Source organism: Nematostella vectensis, chromosome 5 (assembly GCF_932526225.1).
Source record: "Nematostella vectensis chromosome 5, jaNemVect1.1, whole genome shotgun sequence".
NCBI lineage: Eukaryota > Metazoa > Cnidaria > Anthozoa > Actiniaria > Edwardsiidae > Nematostella > Nematostella vectensis.
In genome coordinates this window covers 13724826-13746606 of record NC_064038.1, presented here as the reverse complement: position 1 = coordinate 13746606, position 21781 = coordinate 13724826, and the positions used below count along the sequence as shown (strand labels likewise).

General features: G+C 41.8%; 1 protein-coding gene across 3 annotated transcripts in view; it reads left to right on the top strand.

Annotated features, from left to right (window-relative positions):
- Window positions 1-21781, top strand: part of LOC5503308 (hemicentin-1) — a 136135-nt gene that overhangs the window by 51009 nt on the left and 63345 nt on the right. For all 3 annotated transcript variants that reach the window (XM_048727478.1, XM_048727480.1, XM_048727479.1), the window contains 6 exons: window positions 1233-1556; window positions 2086-2388; window positions 3155-3484; window positions 3857-4177; window positions 4482-4808; window positions 5170-5496. In XM_048727478.1, the coding sequence (XP_048583435.1) occupies window positions 1233-1556; window positions 2086-2388; window positions 3155-3484; window positions 3857-4177; window positions 4482-4808; window positions 5170-5496 (1932 nt within the window). The remainder of the gene's footprint in view (window positions 1-1232; window positions 1557-2085; window positions 2389-3154; window positions 3485-3856; window positions 4178-4481; window positions 4809-5169; window positions 5497-21781) is intronic.

Below are 21781 nucleotides of genomic sequence, written 5' to 3'. Positions count from 1 at the left end.
AAATCTGAGTTACAGTCCAAGTCAAAATTAATGACATATTTCTTATTAGTAACTGTACTGCGAAACTCCCGCCATGTCTTGAGAAAGTTTCACACCCTACACCTTTTACCGCCACACTTACCACAACCTCTAACCTGAGTACTATCCTCTTTAAGAGAGGAGTGCAACAACATATCCATTAAACTCCTAGGTTTCCTATAAGCCACCATAGGTACCCTACCAATAGCACCCCTACATCTACTAGAAGATTCTAGAACTGGCTGTAAATTACGAAGAATACCAGGTAAATTAGGTAAAGCTGGATGAAAAGTGACTACAAAAGGTACACGATCATTCTTACCTTTACGCCTGTCTTTCAATGTGTCGTCCCTAGGAATACGTCTAACCCGGTCAACTTCCCTCCCCACAAACCTGCTGTGATAACCCCTATCAACTAAATAACCTTGTAACTCTAATACCCTCTTTTCGAAAGAAGAGTCTTCCGAACATATCCTACGAATACGTAGTGCCTGCCCAAAAGGAATGCCTTTCTTACAAGCAGACGGATGACAGGACGTATGAAAAAGATATTGATGCTTATCAGTAGGCTTACTATACAGATCTGTAGAGATAAACCCATCCCTAAGAGTAAGTGAAACATCCAAAAAATTTACCTGACTAGTAGACCACTCAAACGTAAATTTTATAGTTCTATGTACAGAGTTCATGTGAGCCATAAACTCTCTCAGAGCGTCCTCACCTTCAGTCCAGATCATGAAAATGTCATCGATATACCTATAGCTATAAATAAGGCTTAACTGGAGAAGAGTCTATGATTTCCTTTTCCACTTTAGCCATAAAAAGATTAGCATATGATGGTGCCATTCTAGTACCTATAGCCGTACCTAATACCTGTAAATAATTCTTCTTATTAAATACTAAGTTATTTTTCTCCAGGACAATGCGAGCTAAGTCCTCAGTAGAAATATAATTACCTGTTAACTTACCACGTTTGTCCAAAGCGGCTTTAAGAGCGTTTTGCGTAAGTGTGTTATGTTTTACGTGAGTGTATGTAATGTTTTGCGTAAGTGTGTGATGTTTTACGTAAGTCTATGTAATGTTTTGCGTAAGTGTTTCATGTTTAACGCTAATGCGTGTAATTGTTTACGTAAGTGTATGTAATGTTTTGCGTTAGTTTTTTTCTCGCGTGCCCCAAATTGTTAAATCTATAAAACTATTTATCATCATCTCAGCTCTCAGTTTCCCGCGCGTCAAGATCTCAAGGGGAGTCGTCACAAGCATCAAGTCACGTGACCCCGCTGCTATAGATATCGGTCAGGACTTGACCGTTCTCTCTGACACAAACATCACCATTACCTGTCCGGCAACCGGGCGTCCTGTGCCCGTGGTGTCCTGGAAACGAGGGAAAAGACTTCTGCAGACCGGTGACCGACTCACTATAACAGGAATGAATCTGACCATCACCATGGTAACCAGAGAGGATGGTGGGCGATACGAATGTTTTGTACAAAACGTCATGGGCGAGTTAAGCGCAGGATCCAATCTTAAAGTCCTTGGTAAAAAACAAAACAAATATTGTATTATTTAAATGTTTCTGGTGACGATGTTATTATGAATTATAGTTCCCCTAACGTTTAACCAATGAATGGCGCACAACTGATCATTATACATTGAAGCCTATGCGTCATTATTACACAAAATATCAGAGACACTTATGTATTTGAAATGGCTAATGGTACGAGTATTGCTATAAGCTGGCGCATGCCCCGGATTATCTGAGGGGGGGGGGAGGGGCTATTGAAATTGAATAATAAGAAATGATCTTCTGTTAAGAAATGACACACTTTTGGCGCCAAACGAGGATGCGCGCGCACCCTCCTAAGTACGCGCCTACTAACCACAATGCTGTGCGAGCTATGCGCATGTGTTTAAGTATACAAGTTTTTATAGGCACTAGAAGAGATGGAATAACTCTTGCTAGTGACCGTATTAGTGACCGAGATAAGGTTTATTTGTTTCATCAATACCTGATTCTTGATGTTGGATAACACAACTATTGCTATGTTTTATACTCCCCTTCCCTAGACCCCGTAAAACCTCGAATCCATGCAGACACTGAGATTCTGAAGATCTTCAGAAACCAGCCAATCAGAACCAGCATTGGAAGCAGCGTGACAACCATCCCTGGTAACGCATTTGCCTTGACGTGTAACGCAACAGGCCTCCCTGTGCCAGACCTCACTTGGGAACGTGACAACCTGCAGATACAGAGGGGCGGGGCTGAATTCATCATCCCGTCAATCAACGTGTCAGATACAGGCGACTACGCATGCGTGGCCACCAATCTTGTTGGCGTAGCTAAGGTTATGTCACGTGTTCATTCATTAGGTATGTTATGTCTGAAAATGCATACAGCTTCTTAATAAAATTGCTTTAATTTTTTGCTAGAAGAAATCTTTCTATAAATTTTTACTATCGCATCGATTTACATACGTCTGGTCTAGATTTACATCCCACCTATTGCATCTTAAAAGTTATTCAAGAACCATGCATTCAGAACTGGAAATAAACTTTGACGAGAGAAGCAGTGCTAAATTGATAACTGAATTGCATTGTTTGTTATATTGATTGACAAGGGCTATCCTAATGGAATTAAATATTCATAACCACCATTATCATTGACATCACCATTATCATCAACTTCATCAACATTATCGTCAACAACAACATCATCACCACCATTTTCCCAATCATAATCAAACATAATCAACATTATCATCATCTTCTTCAACGTCAACAACATCATAACCACCATCGTGATCAACGTTATCATCATCCTCAGCAGCAGCATTTTCACCATCAAAATCATCATAATCACCACCACTATCACCAATACCATTAAAATCATCATCATCATCATCATCATCATCAACGACAACATCATCATCAGTATCACCACCACCACCACCATCATCGCCATTATCAACATCAGCATCATCATTATCAACATCATTATCGCCATCATCAACATCTTCAACGTTATTGTCAGTATCACTACCACCATCACAATAATCATCATTATCACCATCACAATCACAATTATTACCAACATCATCTAGCTCTTACTGCAATAATACCATTTGCCTCCCTCTAGTCGGAGACATTCCACGGATCCAGTCTAACCGTCAGAACGTGGTAGCGACTGGAGGCGAGAACGAGGTGGTCGTGGAAATCGGCGGAAATCTCACCACAATAGTCGGTACTGGAGTAGAGATCACGTGCCCGATGACTGGCGAGCCTGTTCCCATGGTAACCTGGTTGAAGGATGGTGTGATGGTGGAGATCACGTCTGTCGTGTACATGAATAAGGAGACGAAAGCTCTTGTAATACTCGGTATTACGATGGACGATGTTGGGCGCTACACATGCTACGCCAACAACTCGTTTGGAGTCGATCAGGAATCCACGCTGATCAGAGTCATCGGTGAGTGTAAAACTACAGGCGTTTGTTATTTGAAGTATCCTCCTCTCCCCTAATATATCCGTTGTTCCGCTAATATCCGTTTTTATCCCCATCTACTCGCCCCCCTAATATCCATTTATATCCCCATCTGCTCACTCCCCTAATATCCGTTTTTATCCCCATCTGCTTGCTCCCCTAATATCCGTTTTTATCCCCATCTGCTCACTCCCCTAATATCCGTTTTTATCCCCATCTGTTCACTCCCCTAATATCCGTTTTTATCCCCATCTTTTCGTTCCCCTAATACCCGTTGTTATCCCCATCTTCTTGTTCCCCTAATATCCGTTTTTATCCCCATATAATCGTTCCCCTAATATCTGTTTTTACCTTTAGCTGCTCGTTCCCCTAATATACGATTTACGAAAAGACGGCTTGAAGACTATGACAGCCTAAGCCACGCCCTAACAATCGGTGACAATCTAAACACCTTGATCAGCACCTCGGTCAGCATCCACTGCAACGCCACAGGCAACCCGGTACCCAGTATCACGTGGTCCCGGTCCGGTGCCCTGATAGAACCAAGCAAACGAATCAAAATCATGGGCAGCACCCTGGTTATTGTGGGAACCCTGTGGTCTGACACCGGAAGCTATGAATGCGTTGCATCTAATGGCGCTGGGACAGACCGGAAGTCCTCGTTCCTCAAGTTTGTCCGTAAGTGAAGGATAACAACTTACTGGATTGTTAGTAAAAAAGTTTGATGTTGCTCCGTTGTAAAAAAAAAAGGTTGGTGTGGTGCAAGGTTGGTGTGTGTCATTTTTTACGGAGTTCTGCTGTTTTAGAGAGATTCTCTTCCTCCGAACTACTCCCTGCGAAAGATAGATAAATAGAATAGAAATATATAGAATACAATTCTTTTGTCAAAATTACATCCGCCTTTAATGCAGCAAAGCCGTGGAACAATGCAATGGGTGATGCAAAGCGATCTAGATTTCTTGTTTTTCATTTTAATTTGCAGCGCCGGAGACTCCCGTGATCGAGGTCAGCTCAGAGGTCCTCGAAGTCTACGACAGAACACCAGTGAGCATGCGCATAGGTGCAATCCTAAAGACACTGACTCTCACCCCAGTCTCCATCAACTGCTCGGCCACAGGGATCCCGACGCCGAGCTACTCGTGGCTTAGACGCGGTCAGTTGATAACGCCAGGGGAGGGGTTCGATATCTCTGCAGACGGCAAGAGTCTCACTGTGCAAGAGGTCACAATGGATGACGCCGGGATGTATGAGTGCAATGCCGTCAACAGGGCAGGGACAAACACCGCTAACTCACCTATAATTGCGCAAGGTAAACTAAAAACTATCTATTTCCATCTATCTACCAATGTTACCTGTAAAGTCTTTTACGATTTATTTATAAACTGCATTGAAGTATGCAACATGATGGTGGTTCGTGCAGTAAAGTCTATTGAAGCTGTGTGTGCGATCGTTGTAACATTTACGGTATTGCAAGATGCGTTTTGTACCCAAGTGATCTCCTATTTAGTCCCCTGATGAACTTCAAGGCAATGTTATAAATGCTCGAGACAAAGTAATCAAGACTAGTTGTCCTAGGGTCCTGATACTGACAAAATATGTCGCGCCCTGTCCCTTCTTATATCACATTCTATGCATGTATTGCTACTGAACTCATTTTATATGCACGACAGAACCAATCCTGCCCCGTATCACCTTCACCGATGAGAACGTCACTTGGTATGACCGCTTGCCCCTGAACGTTGCAATTGGCGGGAAAATAACCGCCTTAACGGGCACCAAGATTGTACTGAGTTGCCAAGCCTCGGGCTTTCCCCATCCGCGCGTGACCTGGAGACGAGATGATAACCCGGATGAGCTTGACCCTGATGGCCAGTACGACCTCAGTAACCAGACCCTCGTCATCTTCTCGGTTCAGCCGAGTGATACTGGAGTCTACAGGTGTATCGCTAGTAACATCGCCGGTGACGTGCATGGGTCCACGAGCTTGATTGTCATTGGTAAGTGGTCACAGCTTTGCAGAGAAAGAAACTGGTGTTATATTTTAACGCTCTAATAACTTTTAGGTAATTACATACCATATATTTAAGTCCACATCGATAGTTTTTTTTTTTCTTATTGTCCTAGAACGGTTTCACGTAAACTAATTCGTGTTTAACTAATTCAGGCCACCATTTTGAAAGATGGGCTCAGACCCAAACCTTTAAGTACATCACAGGTTTCCCGCAACCGGGATCTCTTTCCGTCGCTCAAAAATGTTATCCGTAAAAAATATAAAATATATTTAGGCTTATTAACAAAAGAGCATTGTGCTAAAAGTTTATTCCAAAAAGTTTACACTGAAAGATCAAGTGTTTCTTAACTCATACGGGAAACTGCATACAGGGTCCGAATTATTTTGCTGAGCTCTACCAATAATGAACATAGGAGCACTGGATTGGCTTTGTCACATACTGACATAATGTGACTCGTATGCGTGCTATCAGATTGCTCCTAGAGACATGTGTGCACTACTAGATTACTCCTAGAGACATGTGTGCACTACTAGATTACTCCTAGAGACATGTGTGCACTACTAGATTACTCCTAGAGATGTGTGCACTACTAGATTACTCCTAGACATGTGTGCACTACTAGATTACTCCTAGACATGTGTGCATTACTAGATTACTCCTAGAGATGTGTGCACTACTAGATTACTCCTAGAGATGTGTGCACTACTAGATTACTCCTAGACATGTGTGCACTACTAGATTACTCCTAGAGATGTGTGCACTACTAGATTACTCCTAGACATGTGTGCACTACTAGATTACTCCTAGAGACATGTGTGCACTACTAGATTACTCCTAGAGACATGTGTGCACTACTAGATTACTCCTAGAGATGTGTGCACTACTAGATTACTCCTAGACATGTGTGCACTACTAGATTACTCCTAGACATGTGTGCATTACTAGATTACTCCTAGAGATGTGTGCACTACTAGATTACTCCTAGAGACATGTGTGCACTACTAGATTACTCCTAGAGACATGTGTGCACTACTAGATTACTCCTAGAGATGTGTGCACTACTAGATTACTCCTAAAGATGTGTGCACTACTAGATTACTCCTAGAGATGTGTGCACTACTAGATTACTCCTAGAGATGTGTGCACTACTAGATTACTCCTAGAGACATGTGTGCACTACTAGATTACTCCTAGAGACATGTGTGCACTACTAGATTACTCCTAGAGATGTGTGCACTACTAGATTACTCCTAAAGATGTGTGCACTACTAGATTACTCCTAGAGATGTGTGCACTACTAGATTACTCCTAGAGATGTGTGCACTACTAGATTACTCCTAGAGATGTGTGCACTACTAGATTACTCCTAGAGATGTGTGCACTACTAGATTACTCCTAGACATGTGTGCACTACTAGATTACTCCTAGAGATGTGTGCACTACTAGATTACTCCTAGACATGTGTGCACTACTAGATTACTCCTAGACATGTGTGCATTACTAGATTACTCCTAGAGATGTGTGCACTACTAGATTACTCCTAGAGATGTGTGCACTACTAGATTACTCCTAGACATGTGTGCACTACTAGATTACTCCTAGACATGTGTGCATTACTAGATTACTCCTAGAGATGTGTGCACTACTAGATTACTCCTAGAGACATGTGTGCACTACTAGATTACTCCTAGAGACATGTGTGCACTACTAGATTACTCCTAGAGATGTGTGCACTACTAGATTACTCCTAAAGATGTGTGCACTACTAGATTACTCCTAGAGATGTGTGCACTACTAGATTACTCCTAGAGATGTGTGCACTACTAGATTACTCCTAGAGATGTGTGCACTACTAGATTACTCCTAGAGATGTGTGCACTACTAGATTACTCCTAGACATGTGTGCACTACTAGATTACTCCTAGACATGTGTGCATTACTAGATTACTCCTAAAGATGTGTGCACTACTAGATTACTCCTAGAGATGTGTGCACTACTAGATTACTCCTAGAGACATGTGTGCACTACTAGATTACTCCTAGAGACATGTGTGCACTACTAGATTACTCCTAGAGATGTGTGCACTACTAGATTACTCCTAGACATGTGTGCATTACTAGATTACTCCTAAAGATGTGTGCACTACTAGATTACTCCTAGAGATGTGTGCACTACTAGATTAGACCTACAGACAAGTGTGCACTACTAGATTACTCCTAGAGATGTGTGCACTACTAGATTACTCCTAGAGATGTGTGCACTACTAGATTGCTCCTAGAGACATTTGTGCACTACTAGATTACTCCTAGACATGTGTGCACTACTAGATTACTCCTAGACATGTGTGCACTACTAGATTACTCCTAGAGATGTGTGCACTACTAGATTACTCCTAGAGATGTGTGCACTACTAGATTACTGCTAGAGACAAGTGTGCACCACTAGATTACTCCTAGAGATGTGTGCACTACTAGATTACTCCTAGAGACAAGTGTGCACTACTAGATTACTCCTAGAGACATGTGTGCAATACTAGATTACTCCTAGAGACAAGTGTGCACTACTAGATTACTCCTAGAGATGTGTGCACTACTAGATTACTCCTAGAGATGTGTGCACTACTAGATTACTGCTAGAGACAAGTGTGCACCACTAGATTACTCCTAGAGATGTGTGCACTACTAGATTACTCCTAGAGACAAGTGTGCACTACTAGATTACTCCTAGAGACATGTGTGCAATACTAGATTACTCCTAGAGACAAGTGTGCACTACTAGATTACTCCTAGAGATGTGTGCACTACTAGATTACTCCTAGAGATGTGTGCACTACTAGATTACTGCTAGAGACAAGTGTGCACCACTAGATTACTCCTAGAGATGTGTGCACTACTAGATTACTCCTAGAGACAAGTGTGCACTACTAGATTACTCCTAGAGATAAGTGTGCACTACTAGATTACTGCTAGAGACAAGTGTGCACTACTAGATTACTCCTAGAGATGTGTGCACTACTAGATTACTCCTAAAGATGTGTGCACTACTAGATTACTCCTAGAGATGTGTGCACTACTAGATTACTCCTAGAGATGTGTGCACTACTAGATTACTCCTAGAGATGTGTGCACTACTAGATTACTCCTAGAGATGTGTGCACTACTAGATTACTCCTAGACATGTGTGCACTACTAGATTACTCCTAGACATGTGTGCATTACTAGATTACTCCTAAAGATGTGTGCACTACTAGATTACTCCTAGAGATGTGTGCACTACTAGATTACTCCTAGAGACATGTGTGCACTACTAGATTACTCCTAGAGACATGTGTGCACTACTAGATTACTCCTAGAGATGTGTGCACTACTAGATTACTCCTAGACATGTGTGCACTACTAGATTACTCCTAGACATGTGTGCACTACTAGATTACTCCTAGACATGTGTGCATTACTAGATTACTCCTAGAGATGTGTGCACTACTAGATTACTCCTAGAGATGTGTGCACTACTAGATTACTCCTAGACATGTGTGCACTACTAGATTACTCCTAGAGATGTGTGCACTATCAGATTGCTCCTAGAGACATGTGTGCACTACTAGATTACTCCTAGAGACATGTGTGCACTACTAGATTACTCCTAGAGACATGTGTGCACTACTAGATTACTCCTAGAGATGTGTGCACTACTAGATTACTCCTAGACATGTGTGCACTACTAGATTACTCCTAGACATGTGTGCATTACTAGATTACTCCTAGAGATGTGTGCACTACTAGATTACTCCTAGAGATGTGTGCACTACTAGATTACTCCTAGACATGTGTGCACTACTAGATTACTCCTAGAGATGTGTGCACTACTAGATTACTCCTAGACATGTGTGCACTACTAGATTACTCCTAGAGACATGTGTGCACTACTAGATTACTCCTAGAGACATGTGTGCACTACTAGATTACTCCTAGAGATGTGTGCACTACTAGATTACTCCTAGACATGTGTGCACTACTAGATTACTCCTAGACATGTGTGCATTACTAGATTACTCCTAGAGATGTGTGCACTACTAGATTACTCCTAGAGACATGTGTGCACTACTAGATTACTCCTAGAGACATGTGTGCACTACTAGATTACTCCTAGAGATGTGTGCACTACTAGATTACTCCTAAAGATGTGTGCACTACTAGATTACTCCTAGAGATGTGTGCACTACTAGATTACTCCTAGAGATGTGTGCACTACTAGATTACTCCTAGAGATGTGTGCACTACTAGATTACTCCTAGAGATGTGTGCACTACTAGATTACTCCTAGACATGTGTGCACTACTAGATTACTCCTAGACATGTGTGCATTACTAGATTACTCCTAAAGATGTGTGCACTACTAGATTACTCCTAGAGATGTGTGCACTACTAGATTACTCCTAGAGACATGTGTGCACTACTAGATTACTCCTAGAGACATGTGTGCACTACTAGATTACTCCTAGAGATGTGTGCACTACTAGATTACTCCTAGACATGTGTGCATTACTAGATTACTCCTAAAGATGTGTGCACTACTAGATTACTCCTAGAGATGTGTGCACTACTAGATTAGACCTACAGACAAGTGTGCACTACTAGATTACTCCTAGAGATGTGTGCACTACTAGATTACTCCTAGAGATGTGTGCACTACTAGATTGCTCCTAGAGACATTTGTGCACTACTAGATTACTCCTAGACATGTGTGCACTACTAGATTACTCCTAGACATGTGTGCACTACTAGATTACTCCTAGAGATGTGTGCACTACTAGATTACTCCTAGAGATGTGTGCACTACTAGATTACTGCTAGAGACAAGTGTGCACCACTAGATTACTCCTAGAGATGTGTGCACTACTAGATTACTCCTAGAGACAAGTGTGCACTACTAGATTACTCCTAGAGACATGTGTGCAATACTAGATTACTCCTAGAGACAAGTGTGCACTACTAGATTACTCCTAGAGATGTGTGCACTACTAGATTACTCCTAGAGATGTGTGCACTACTAGATTACTGCTAGAGACAAGTGTGCACCACTAGATTACTCCTAGAGATGTGTGCACTACTAGATTACTCCTAGAGACAAGTGTGCACTACTAGATTACTCCTAGAGACATGTGTGCAATACTAGATTACTCCTAGAGACAAGTGTGCACTACTAGATTACTCCTAGAGATGTGTGCACTACTAGATTACTCCTAGAGATGTGTGCACTACTAGATTACTGCTAGAGACAAGTGTGCACCACTAGATTACTCCTAGAGATGTGTGCACTACTAGATTACTCCTAGACATGTGTGCATTACTAGATTACTCCTAAAGATGTGTGCACTACTAGATTACTCCTAGAGATGTGTGCACTACTAGATTACTCCTAGAGACATGTGTGCACTACTAGATTACTCCTAGAGACATGTGTGCACTACTAGATTACTCCTAGAGATGTGTGCACTACTAGATTACTCCTAGACATGTGTGCACTACTAGATTACTCCTAGACATGTGTGCACTACTAGATTACTCCTAGACATGTGTGCATTACTAGATTACTCCTAGAGATGTGTGCACTACTAGATTACTCCTAGAGATGTGTGCACTACTAGATTACTCCTAGACATGTGTGCACTACTAGATTACTCCTAGAGATGTGTGCACTATCAGATTGCTCCTAGAGACATGTGTGCACTACTAGATTACTCCTAGAGACATGTGTGCACTACTAGATTACTCCTAGAGACATGTGTGCACTACTAGATTACTCCTAGAGATGTGTGCACTACTAGATTACTCCTAGACATGTGTGCACTACTAGATTACTCCTAGACATGTGTGCATTACTAGATTACTCCTAGAGATGTGTGCACTACTAGATTACTCCTAGAGATGTGTGCACTACTAGATTACTCCTAGACATGTGTGCACTACTAGATTACTCCTAGAGATGTGTGCACTACTAGATTACTCCTAGACATGTGTGCACTACTAGATTACTCCTAGAGACATGTGTGCACTACTAGATTACTCCTAGAGACATGTGTGCACTACTAGATTACTCCTAGAGATGTGTGCACTACTAGATTACTCCTAGACATGTGTGCACTACTAGATTACTCCTAGACATGTGTGCATTACTAGATTACTCCTAGAGATGTGTGCACTACTAGATTACTCCTAGAGACATGTGTGCACTACTAGATTACTCCTAGAGACATGTGTGCACTACTAGATTACTCCTAGAGATGTGTGCACTACTAGATTACTCCTAAAGATGTGTGCACTACTAGATTACTCCTAGAGATGTGTGCACTACTAGATTACTCCTAGAGATGTGTGCACTACTAGATTACTCCTAGAGATGTGTGCACTACTAGATTACTCCTAGAGATGTGTGCACTACTAGATTACTCCTAGACATGTGTGCACTACTAGATTACTCCTAGACATGTGTGCATTACTAGATTACTCCTAAAGATGTGTGCACTACTAGATTACTCCTAGAGATGTGTGCACTACTAGATTACTCCTAGAGACATGTGTGCACTACTAGATTACTCCTAGAGACATGTGTGCACTACTAGATTACTCCTAGAGATGTGTGCACTACTAGATTACTCCTAGACATGTGTGCATTACTAGATTACTCCTAAAGATGTGTGCACTACTAGATTACTCCTAGAGATGTGTGCACTACTAGATTAGACCTACAGACAAGTGTGCACTACTAGATTACTCCTAGAGATGTGTGCACTACTAGATTACTCCTAGAGATGTGTGCACTACTAGATTGCTCCTAGAGACATTTGTGCACTACTAGATTACTCCTAGACATGTGTGCACTACTAGATTACTCCTAGACATGTGTGCACTACTAGATTACTCCTAGAGATGTGTGCACTACTAGATTACTCCTAGAGATGTGTGCACTACTAGATTACTGCTAGAGACAAGTGTGCACCACTAGATTACTCCTAGAGATGTGTGCACTACTAGATTACTCCTAGAGACAAGTGTGCACTACTAGATTACTCCTAGAGACATGTGTGCAATACTAGATTACTCCTAGAGACAAGTGTGCACTACTAGATTACTCCTAGAGATGTGTGCACTACTAGATTACTCCTAGAGATGTGTGCACTACTAGATTACTGCTAGAGACAAGTGTGCACCACTAGATTACTCCTAGAGATGTGTGCACTACTAGATTACTCCTAGAGACAAGTGTGCACTACTAGATTACTCCTAGAGACATGTGTGCAATACTAGATTACTCCTAGAGACAAGTGTGCACTACTAGATTACTCCTAGAGATGTGTGCACTACTAGATTACTCCTAGAGATGTGTGCACTACTAGATTACTGCTAGAGACAAGTGTGCACCACTAGATTACTCCTAGAGATGTGTGCACTACTAGATTACTCCTAGAGACAAGTGTGCACTACTAGATTACTCCTAGAGATAAGTGTGCACTACTAGATTACTGCTAGAGACAAGTGTGCACTACTAGATTACTCCTAGAGATGTGTGCACTACTAGATTACTCCTAGAGATGTGTGCACTACTAGATTACTCCTAGAGATGTGTGCACTACTAGATTACTCCTAGAGACAAGTGTGCACTACTAGATTACTCCTAGAGATGTGTGCACTACTAGATTACTCCTAGAGATGTGTGCACTACTAGATTACTGCTAGAGACAAGTGTGCACTACTAGATTACTCCTAGAGATGTGTGCACTACTAGATTACTCCTAGAGATGTGTGCACTACTAGATTACTCCTAGAGATGTGTGCACTACTAGATTACTCCTAGAGATGTGTACACTACTAGATTACTCCTAGAGACAAGTGTGCACTACTAGATTACTCCTAGAGATGTGTGCACTACTTGATTACTCCTAGAGATGTGTGTACTACTAGATTACTCCTAGAGACAAGTGGGCGCAACTAGATTACTCCTAGAGATGTGTGCACTACTTGATTACTCCTAGAGATGTGTGTACTACTAGATTACTCCTAGAGATGTGTGCACTACTAGATTACTCCTAGAGATGTGTGCACTACTTGATTACTCCTAGAGATGTGTGTACTACTAGATTACTCCTAGAGACAAATGTGCACTACTAGATTACTCCTAGAGATGTGTGCACTACTTGATTACTCCTAGAGATGTGTGTACTACTAGATTACTCCTAGAGACAAGTGGGCGCAACTAGATTACTCCTAGAGATGTGTGCACTACTATATTACTCCTAGAGATGTGTGCACTACTAGATTACTCCTAGAGATGTGTGCACTACTAGATTACTCCTAGAGATGTGTGCACTACTAGATTACTCCTAGAGATAAGTGTGCACTACTAGATTACTCCTAGACATGTGTGCACTACTAGATTACTCCTAGAGACATGTGTGCACTACTAGATTACTCCTAGAGATGTGTGCACTACTTGATTACTCCTAGAGATGTGTGTACTACTAGATTACTCCTAGAGACAAGTGGGCGCAACTAGATTACTCCTAGAGATGTGTGCACTACTAGATTACTCCTAGAGATGTGTGCACTACTAGATTACTCCTAGAGATGTGTGCACTACTAGATTACTCCTAGAGATGTGTGCACTACTAGATTACTCCTAGAGATAAGTGTGCACTACTAGATTACTCCTAGACATGTGTGCACTACTAGATTACTCCTAGAGATGTGTGCACTACTAGATTACTCCTAGAGATGTGTGCACTACTAGATTACTCCTAGAGATGTGTGCACTACTAGATTACTCCTAGAGATGTGTGCACTACTAGATTACTCCTAGAGATGTGTGCACTACTTGATTACTCCTAGAGATGTGTGTACTACTAGATTACTCCTAGAGACAAGTGGGCGCAACTAGATTACTCCTAGAGATGTGTGCACTACTAGATTACTCCTAGAGATGTGTGCACTACTAGATTACTCCTAGAGATGTGTGCACTACTAGATTGCTCCTAGAGATGTGTGCACTACTAGATTACTCCTAGAGATGTGTGCACTACTAGATTACTCCTAGAGATGTGTGCACCACTAGATTACTCCTAGAGACAAGTGTGCACCACTAGATTACTCCTAGAGACAAGTGTGCACTACTAGATTACTCCTAGAGATGTGTACACTACTAGATTACTCCTAGAGACAAGTGTGCACTACTAGATTACTCCTAGAGACAAGTGTGCACTACTAGATTACTCCTAGAGACAAGTGTGCACTACTAGATTACTCCTAGAGATGTGTGCACCACTAGATTACTCCTAGAGACAAGTGTGCACTACTAGATTACTCCTAGAGATGTGTGCACTACTAGATTACTCCTAGAGATGTGTGCACCACTAGATTACTCCTAGACATGTGTGCACTACTTGATTACTCCTAGAGATGTGTGCACTACTAGATTACTCCTAGACAAGTGTGCACCACTAGATTACTCCTAGAGATGTGTGCACTACTAGATTACTCCTAGACATGTGTGCACTACTAGATTACTCCTAGAGATGTGTGCACTACTAGATTGCTCCTAGAGATGTGTGCACTACTAGATTACTCCTAGAGATGTGTGCACTACTAGATTGCTCCTAGAGATGTGTGCACTACTAGATTACTCCTAGACATGTGTGCACTACTAGATTACTCCTAGACATGTGTGCACTACTAGATTACTCCTAGACATGTGTGCACTACTAGATTACTCCTAGAGATGTGTGCACTACTAGATTGCTCCTAGAGATGTGTGCACTACTAGATTACTCCTAGACATGTGTGCACTACTAGATTACTCCTAGACATGTGTGCACTACTAGATTACTCCTAGAGATGTGTGCACTACTAGATTGCTCCTAGAGATGTGTGCACTACTAGATTACTCCTAGAGATGTGTGCACTACTAGATTACTCCTAGAGATGTGTGCACTACTAGATTGCTCCTAGAGATGTGTGCACTACTAGATTACTCCTAGACATGTGTGCACTACTAGATTACTCCTAGACATGTGTGCACTACTAGATTACTCCTAGAGATGTGTGCACTACTAGATTGCTCCTAGAGATGTGTGCACTACTAGATTACTCCTAGAGATGTGTGCACTACTAGATTGCTCCTAGAGATGTGTGCACTACTAGATTACTCCTAGACATGTGTGCACTACTAGATTACTCCTAGACATGTGTGCACTACTAGATTACTCCTAGAGATGAGTGTGCACTACTAGATTACTCCTAGACATGTGTGCACCACTAGATTACTCCTAGAGATGTGTGCACCACTAGATTACTCCTAGAGATGTGTGCACCACTAGATTACTCCTAGAGATGTGTGCACTACTAGATTACTCCTAGAGATGTGTGCACTACTAGATTACTCCTAGAGATGTGTGCACCACTAGATTACTCCTAGAGATGTGTGCACTACTAGATTACTCCTAGAGATGTGTGCACTACTAGATTACTCCTAGAGATGTGTGCACCACTAGATTACTCCTAGAGATGTGTGCACTACTAGATTACTCCTAGAGATGTGTGCACTACTAGATTACTCCTAGAGATGTGTGCACCACTAGATTACTCCTAGAGATGTGTGCACTACTAGATTACTCCTAGAGATGTGTGCACTACTAGATTACTCCTAGAGATGTGTGCACTACTAGATTACTCCTAGAGATGTGTGCACCACTAGATTACTCCTAGAGATGTGTGCACTACTAGATTACTCCTAGAGATGTGTGCACCACTAGATTACTCCTAGAGATGTGTGCACTACTAGATTACTCCTAGAGATGTGTGCACTACTAGATTACTCCTAGAGATGTGTGCACTACTAGATTACTCCTAGAGATGTGTGCACCACTAGATTACTCCTAGAGATGTGTGCACTACTAGATTACTCCTAGAGATGTGTGCACCACTAGATTACTCCTAGACATGTGTGCACTACTTGATTACTCCTAGAGATGTGTGCACTACTAGATTACTCCTGGAGACAAGTGTGCACCACTAGATTACTCCTAGAGATGTGTGCACTACTAGATAACTCCTAGAGATGTGTGCACCACTAGATTACTCCTAGACATGTGTGCACTACTTGATTACTCCTAGAGATGTGTGCACTACTAGATTACTCTTAGAGATGTGTGCACTACTAGATTACTCCTAGAGATGTGTGCACTACTAGATTACTCCTAGAGATGTGTGCACTACTAGATTACTCCTAGAGATGTGTGCACTACTAGATTACTCCTAGAGATGTGTGCACCACTAGATTACTCCTAGAGATGTGTGCACTACTAGATTGCTCCTAGAGATGTGTGCACTACTAGATTACTCCTAGAGATGTGTGCACTACTAGATTACTCCTAGAGATGTGTGCACCACTAGATTACTCCTAGAGACAAGTGTGCACTACTAGATTACTCCTAGAGATGTGTGCACCACTAGATTACTCCTAGAGACAAGTGTGCACTACTAGATTACTCCTAGAGATGTGTGCACCACTAGATTACTCCTAGAGACAAGTGTGCACTACTAGATTACTCCTAGAGATGTGTGCACCACTAGATTACTCCTAGAGACAAGTGTGCACCACTAGATTACTCCTAGAGATGTGTGCACTAATAGATTACTCCTAGAGATGTGTGTACTACTAGATTACTCCTAGAGATGTGTGCACTACTAGATTACTCCTAGAGATGTGTGCACTACTAGATTACTCCTAGACATGTGTGCACCACTAGATTACTCCTAGACATGTGTGCACTACTAGATTACTCCTAGAGATGTGTGCACTACTAGATTACTCCTAGAGATGTGTGCACCACTAGATTACTCCTAGAGATGTGTGCACTACTAGATTGCTCCTAGAGATGTGTGCACTACTAGATTACTCCTAGAGATGTGTGCACTACTAGATTACTCCTAGAGATGTGTGCACCACTAGATTACTCCTAGAGACAAGTGTGCAACACTAGATTACTCCTAGAGATGTGTGCACTACTAGATTACTCCTAGAGATGTGTGCACTACTAGATTACTCCTAGAGATGTGTGCACTACTAGATTACTCCTAGAGATGTGTGCACTACTAGATTACTCCTAGAGATGTGTGCACTACTAGATTACTCCTAGAGATGTGTGCACTACTAGATTAGACCTACAGACAAGTGTACACTACTAGATTACTCTTAAAGATGTGTGCACTACTAGATTACTCCTAGAGATGTGTGCACTACTAGATTACTCCTAGAGATGTGTGCACTACTAGATTACTCCTAGAGATGTGTGCACTACTAGATTACTCCTAGAGATGTGTGCACTACTAGATTACTCTTAAAGATGTGAGCACTACTAGATTACTCCTAGAGATGTGTGCACCACTAGATTACTCCTAGACATGTGTGCACTACTTGATTACTCCTAGAGATGTGTGCACTACTAGATTACTCCTGGAGACAAGTGTGCACCACTAGATTACTCCTAGAGATGTGTGCACTACTAGATAACTCCTAGAGATGTGTGCACCACTAGATTACTCCTAGACATGTGTGCACTACTTGATTACTCCTAGAGATGTGTGCACTACTAGATTACTCTTAGAGATGTGTGCACTACTAGATTACTCCTAGAGATGTGTGCACTACTAGATTACTCCTAGAGATGTGTGCACTACTAGATTACTCCTAGAGATGTGTGCACTACTAGATTACTCCTAGAGATGTGTGCACTACTAGATTACTCCTAGAGATGTGTGCACCACTAGATTACTCCTAGAGATGTGTGCACTACTAGATTGCTCCTAGAGATGTGTGCACTACTAGATTACTCCTAGAGATGTGTGCACTACTAGATTACTCCTAGAGATGTGTGCACCACTAGATTACTCCTAGAGACAAGTGTGCACTACTAGATTACTCCTAGAGATGTGTGCACCACTAGATTACTCCTAGAGACAAGTGTGCACTACTAGATTACTCCTAGAGATGTGTGCACCACTAGATTACTCCTAGAGACAAGTGTGCACTACTAGATTACTCCTAGAGATGTGTGCACCACTAGATTACTCCTAGAGACAAGTGTGCACCACTAGATTACTCCTAGAGATGTGTGCACTAATAGATTACTCCTAGAGATGTGTGTACTACTAGATTACTCCTAGAGATGTGTGCACTACTAGATTACTCCTAGAGATGTGTGCACTACTAGATTACTCCTAGACATGTGTGCACCACTAGATTACTCCTAGACATGTGTGCACTACTAGATTACTCCTAGAGATGTGTGCACTACTAGATTACTCCTAGAGATGTGTGCACCACTAGATTACTCCTAGAGATGTGTGCACTACTAGATTGCTCCTAGAGATGTGTGCACTACTAGATTACTCCTAGAGATGTGTGCACTACTAGATTACTCCTAGAGATGTGTGCACCACTAGATTACTCCTAGAGACAAGTGTGCAACACTAGATTACTCCTAGAGATGTGTGCACTACTAGATTACTCCTAGAGATGTGTGTACTACTAGATTACTCCTAGAGATGTGTGCACTACTAGATTACTCCTAGAGATGTGTGCACTACTAGATTACTCCTAGACATGTGTGCACCACTAGATTACTCCTAGACATGTGTGCACTACTAGATTACTCCTAGAGATGTGTGCACTACTAGATTACTCCTAGAGATGTGTGCACTACTAGATTACTCCTAGAGATGTGTGCACCACTAGATTACTCTTAGAGACAAGTGTGCACCACTAGATTACTCCTAGAGATGTGTGCACTACTAGATTACTCCTAGAGATGTGTGCACTACTAGATTACTCCTAGAGATGTGTGCACTACTAGATTACTCCTAGAGATGTGTGCACTACTAGATTACTCTTAGAGATGTGTGCACTACTAGATTACTCCTAGAGATGTGTGCACTACTAGATTACTCCTAGAGATGTGTGCACTACTAGATTACTCCTAGAGATGTGTGCACTACTAGATTACTCCTAGAGATGTGTGCACCACTAGATTACTCCTAGACAAGTGTACACTACTAGATTACTCCTAGAGATGTGTGCACTACTAGATTACTCCTAGAGATGTGTGCACTACTAGATTACTCCTAGAGATGTGTGCACTACTAGATTACTCCTAGAGATGTGTGCACCACTAGATTACTCCTAGAGATGTGTGCACTACTAGATTGCTCCTAGAGATGTGTGCACTACTAGATTACTCCTAGAGATGTGTGCACTACTAGATTACTCCTAGAGATGTGTGTACCACTAGATTACTCCTAGAGACAAGTGTGCACTACTAGATTACTCCTAGAGATGTGTGCACTACTAGATTACTCCTAGAGATGTGTGCACTACTAGATTACTCCTAGACATGTGTGCACTACTAGATTACTCCTAGAGACAAGTGTGCACTACTAGATTACTCCTAGAGATGTGTGCACTACTAGATTACTCCTAGAGATGTGTGCACTACTAGATTACTCCTAGACATGTGTGCACTACTAGATTACTCCTAGAGATGTGTGCACTACTAGATTACTCCTAGAGACAAGTGTGCACTACTAGATTACTCCTAGAGATGTGTGCACTACTAGATTACTCCTAGAGACAAGTGTGCACCACTAGATTACTCCTAGAGACAAGTGTGCACTACTAGATTACTCCTAGAGATGTGTGCACTACTAGATTACTCCTAGAGACATGTGTGCACTACTAGAATACTCCTAGAGACAAGTGTGCACTACTAGATTACTCCTAGAGATGTGTGCACTACTAGATTACTCCTAGAGACAAGTGTGCACCACTAGATTACTCCTAGAGATGTGTGCACTACTAGATTACTCCTAGAGACAAGTGTGCACTACTAGATTACTCCTAGAGACAAGTGTGCACTACTAGATTACTCCTAGACATGTGTGCACTACTAGATTACTCCTAGAGATGTGTGCACTACTAGATTACTCCTAGAGATGTGTGCACTACTAGATTACTCCTAGACATGTGTGCACTACTAGATTACTCCTAGAGATGTGTGCACGACTAGATTACTCCTAGAGATGTGTGCACTACTAGATTACTCCTAGAGATGTGTGCACTACTAGATTACTCCTAGAGATGTGTGCACTACTAGATTACTCCTAGAGACAAGTGTGCACTACTAGATTACTCCTAGAGATGTGTGCACTACTAGATTACTCCTAGAGACAAGTGTGCACCACTAGATTACTCTTAGATGTGTGCACTACTAGATTACTCCTAGAGATGTGTGCACTACTAGATTACTCCTAGAGACAAATGTGCACTACTAGATTTCTCCTAGAGATGTGTGCACTACTAGATTACTCCTAGAGACAAGTGCGCACTACTAGATTACTCCTAGAGACAAATGTGCACTACTAGATTTCTCCTAGAGATGTGTGCACTACTAGATTACTCCTAGAGACAAGTGTGCACTACTAGATTACTCCTAGAGATGTGTGCACCACTAGATTACTCCTAGAGATGTGTGCACTACTAGATTACTCCTAGAGATAAGTGTGCACTACTAGATTACTCCTAGAGACAAATGTGCACTACTAGATTTCTCCTAGAGATGTGTGCACTACTAGATTACTCCTAGAAACAAGTGTGCACTACTTGATTACTCCTAGAGATGTGTGCACTACTAGATTACTCCTAGAGATGTGTGCACTACTAGATTACTCCTAGAGATGTGTGCACTACTAGATTACTCCTAGAGATGTGTGCACTACTAGATTACTCCTAGAGATGTGTGCACTACTAGATTACTCCTAGAGATGTGTGCACTACTAGATTACTCCTAGAGATGTGTGCACTACTAGATTAGACCTACAGACAAGTGTACACTACTAGATTACTCTTAAAGATGTGTGCACTACTAGATTACTCCTAGAGATGTGTGCACTACTAGATTACTCCTAGAGATGTGTGCACTACTAGATTACTCCTAGAGATGTGTGCACTACTAGATTACTCCTAGAGATGTGTGCACTACTAGATTACTCTTAAAGATGTGAGCACTACTAGATTACTCCTAGAGATAAGTGTGCACTACTAGATTACTCCTAGAGATAAGTGTGCACTACTAGATTACTCCTAGAGACAAGTGTGCACTACTAGATTACTCCTAGAGATAAGTGCACGCAACTAGATTGCTCCTAGAGATGTGTGCACTAC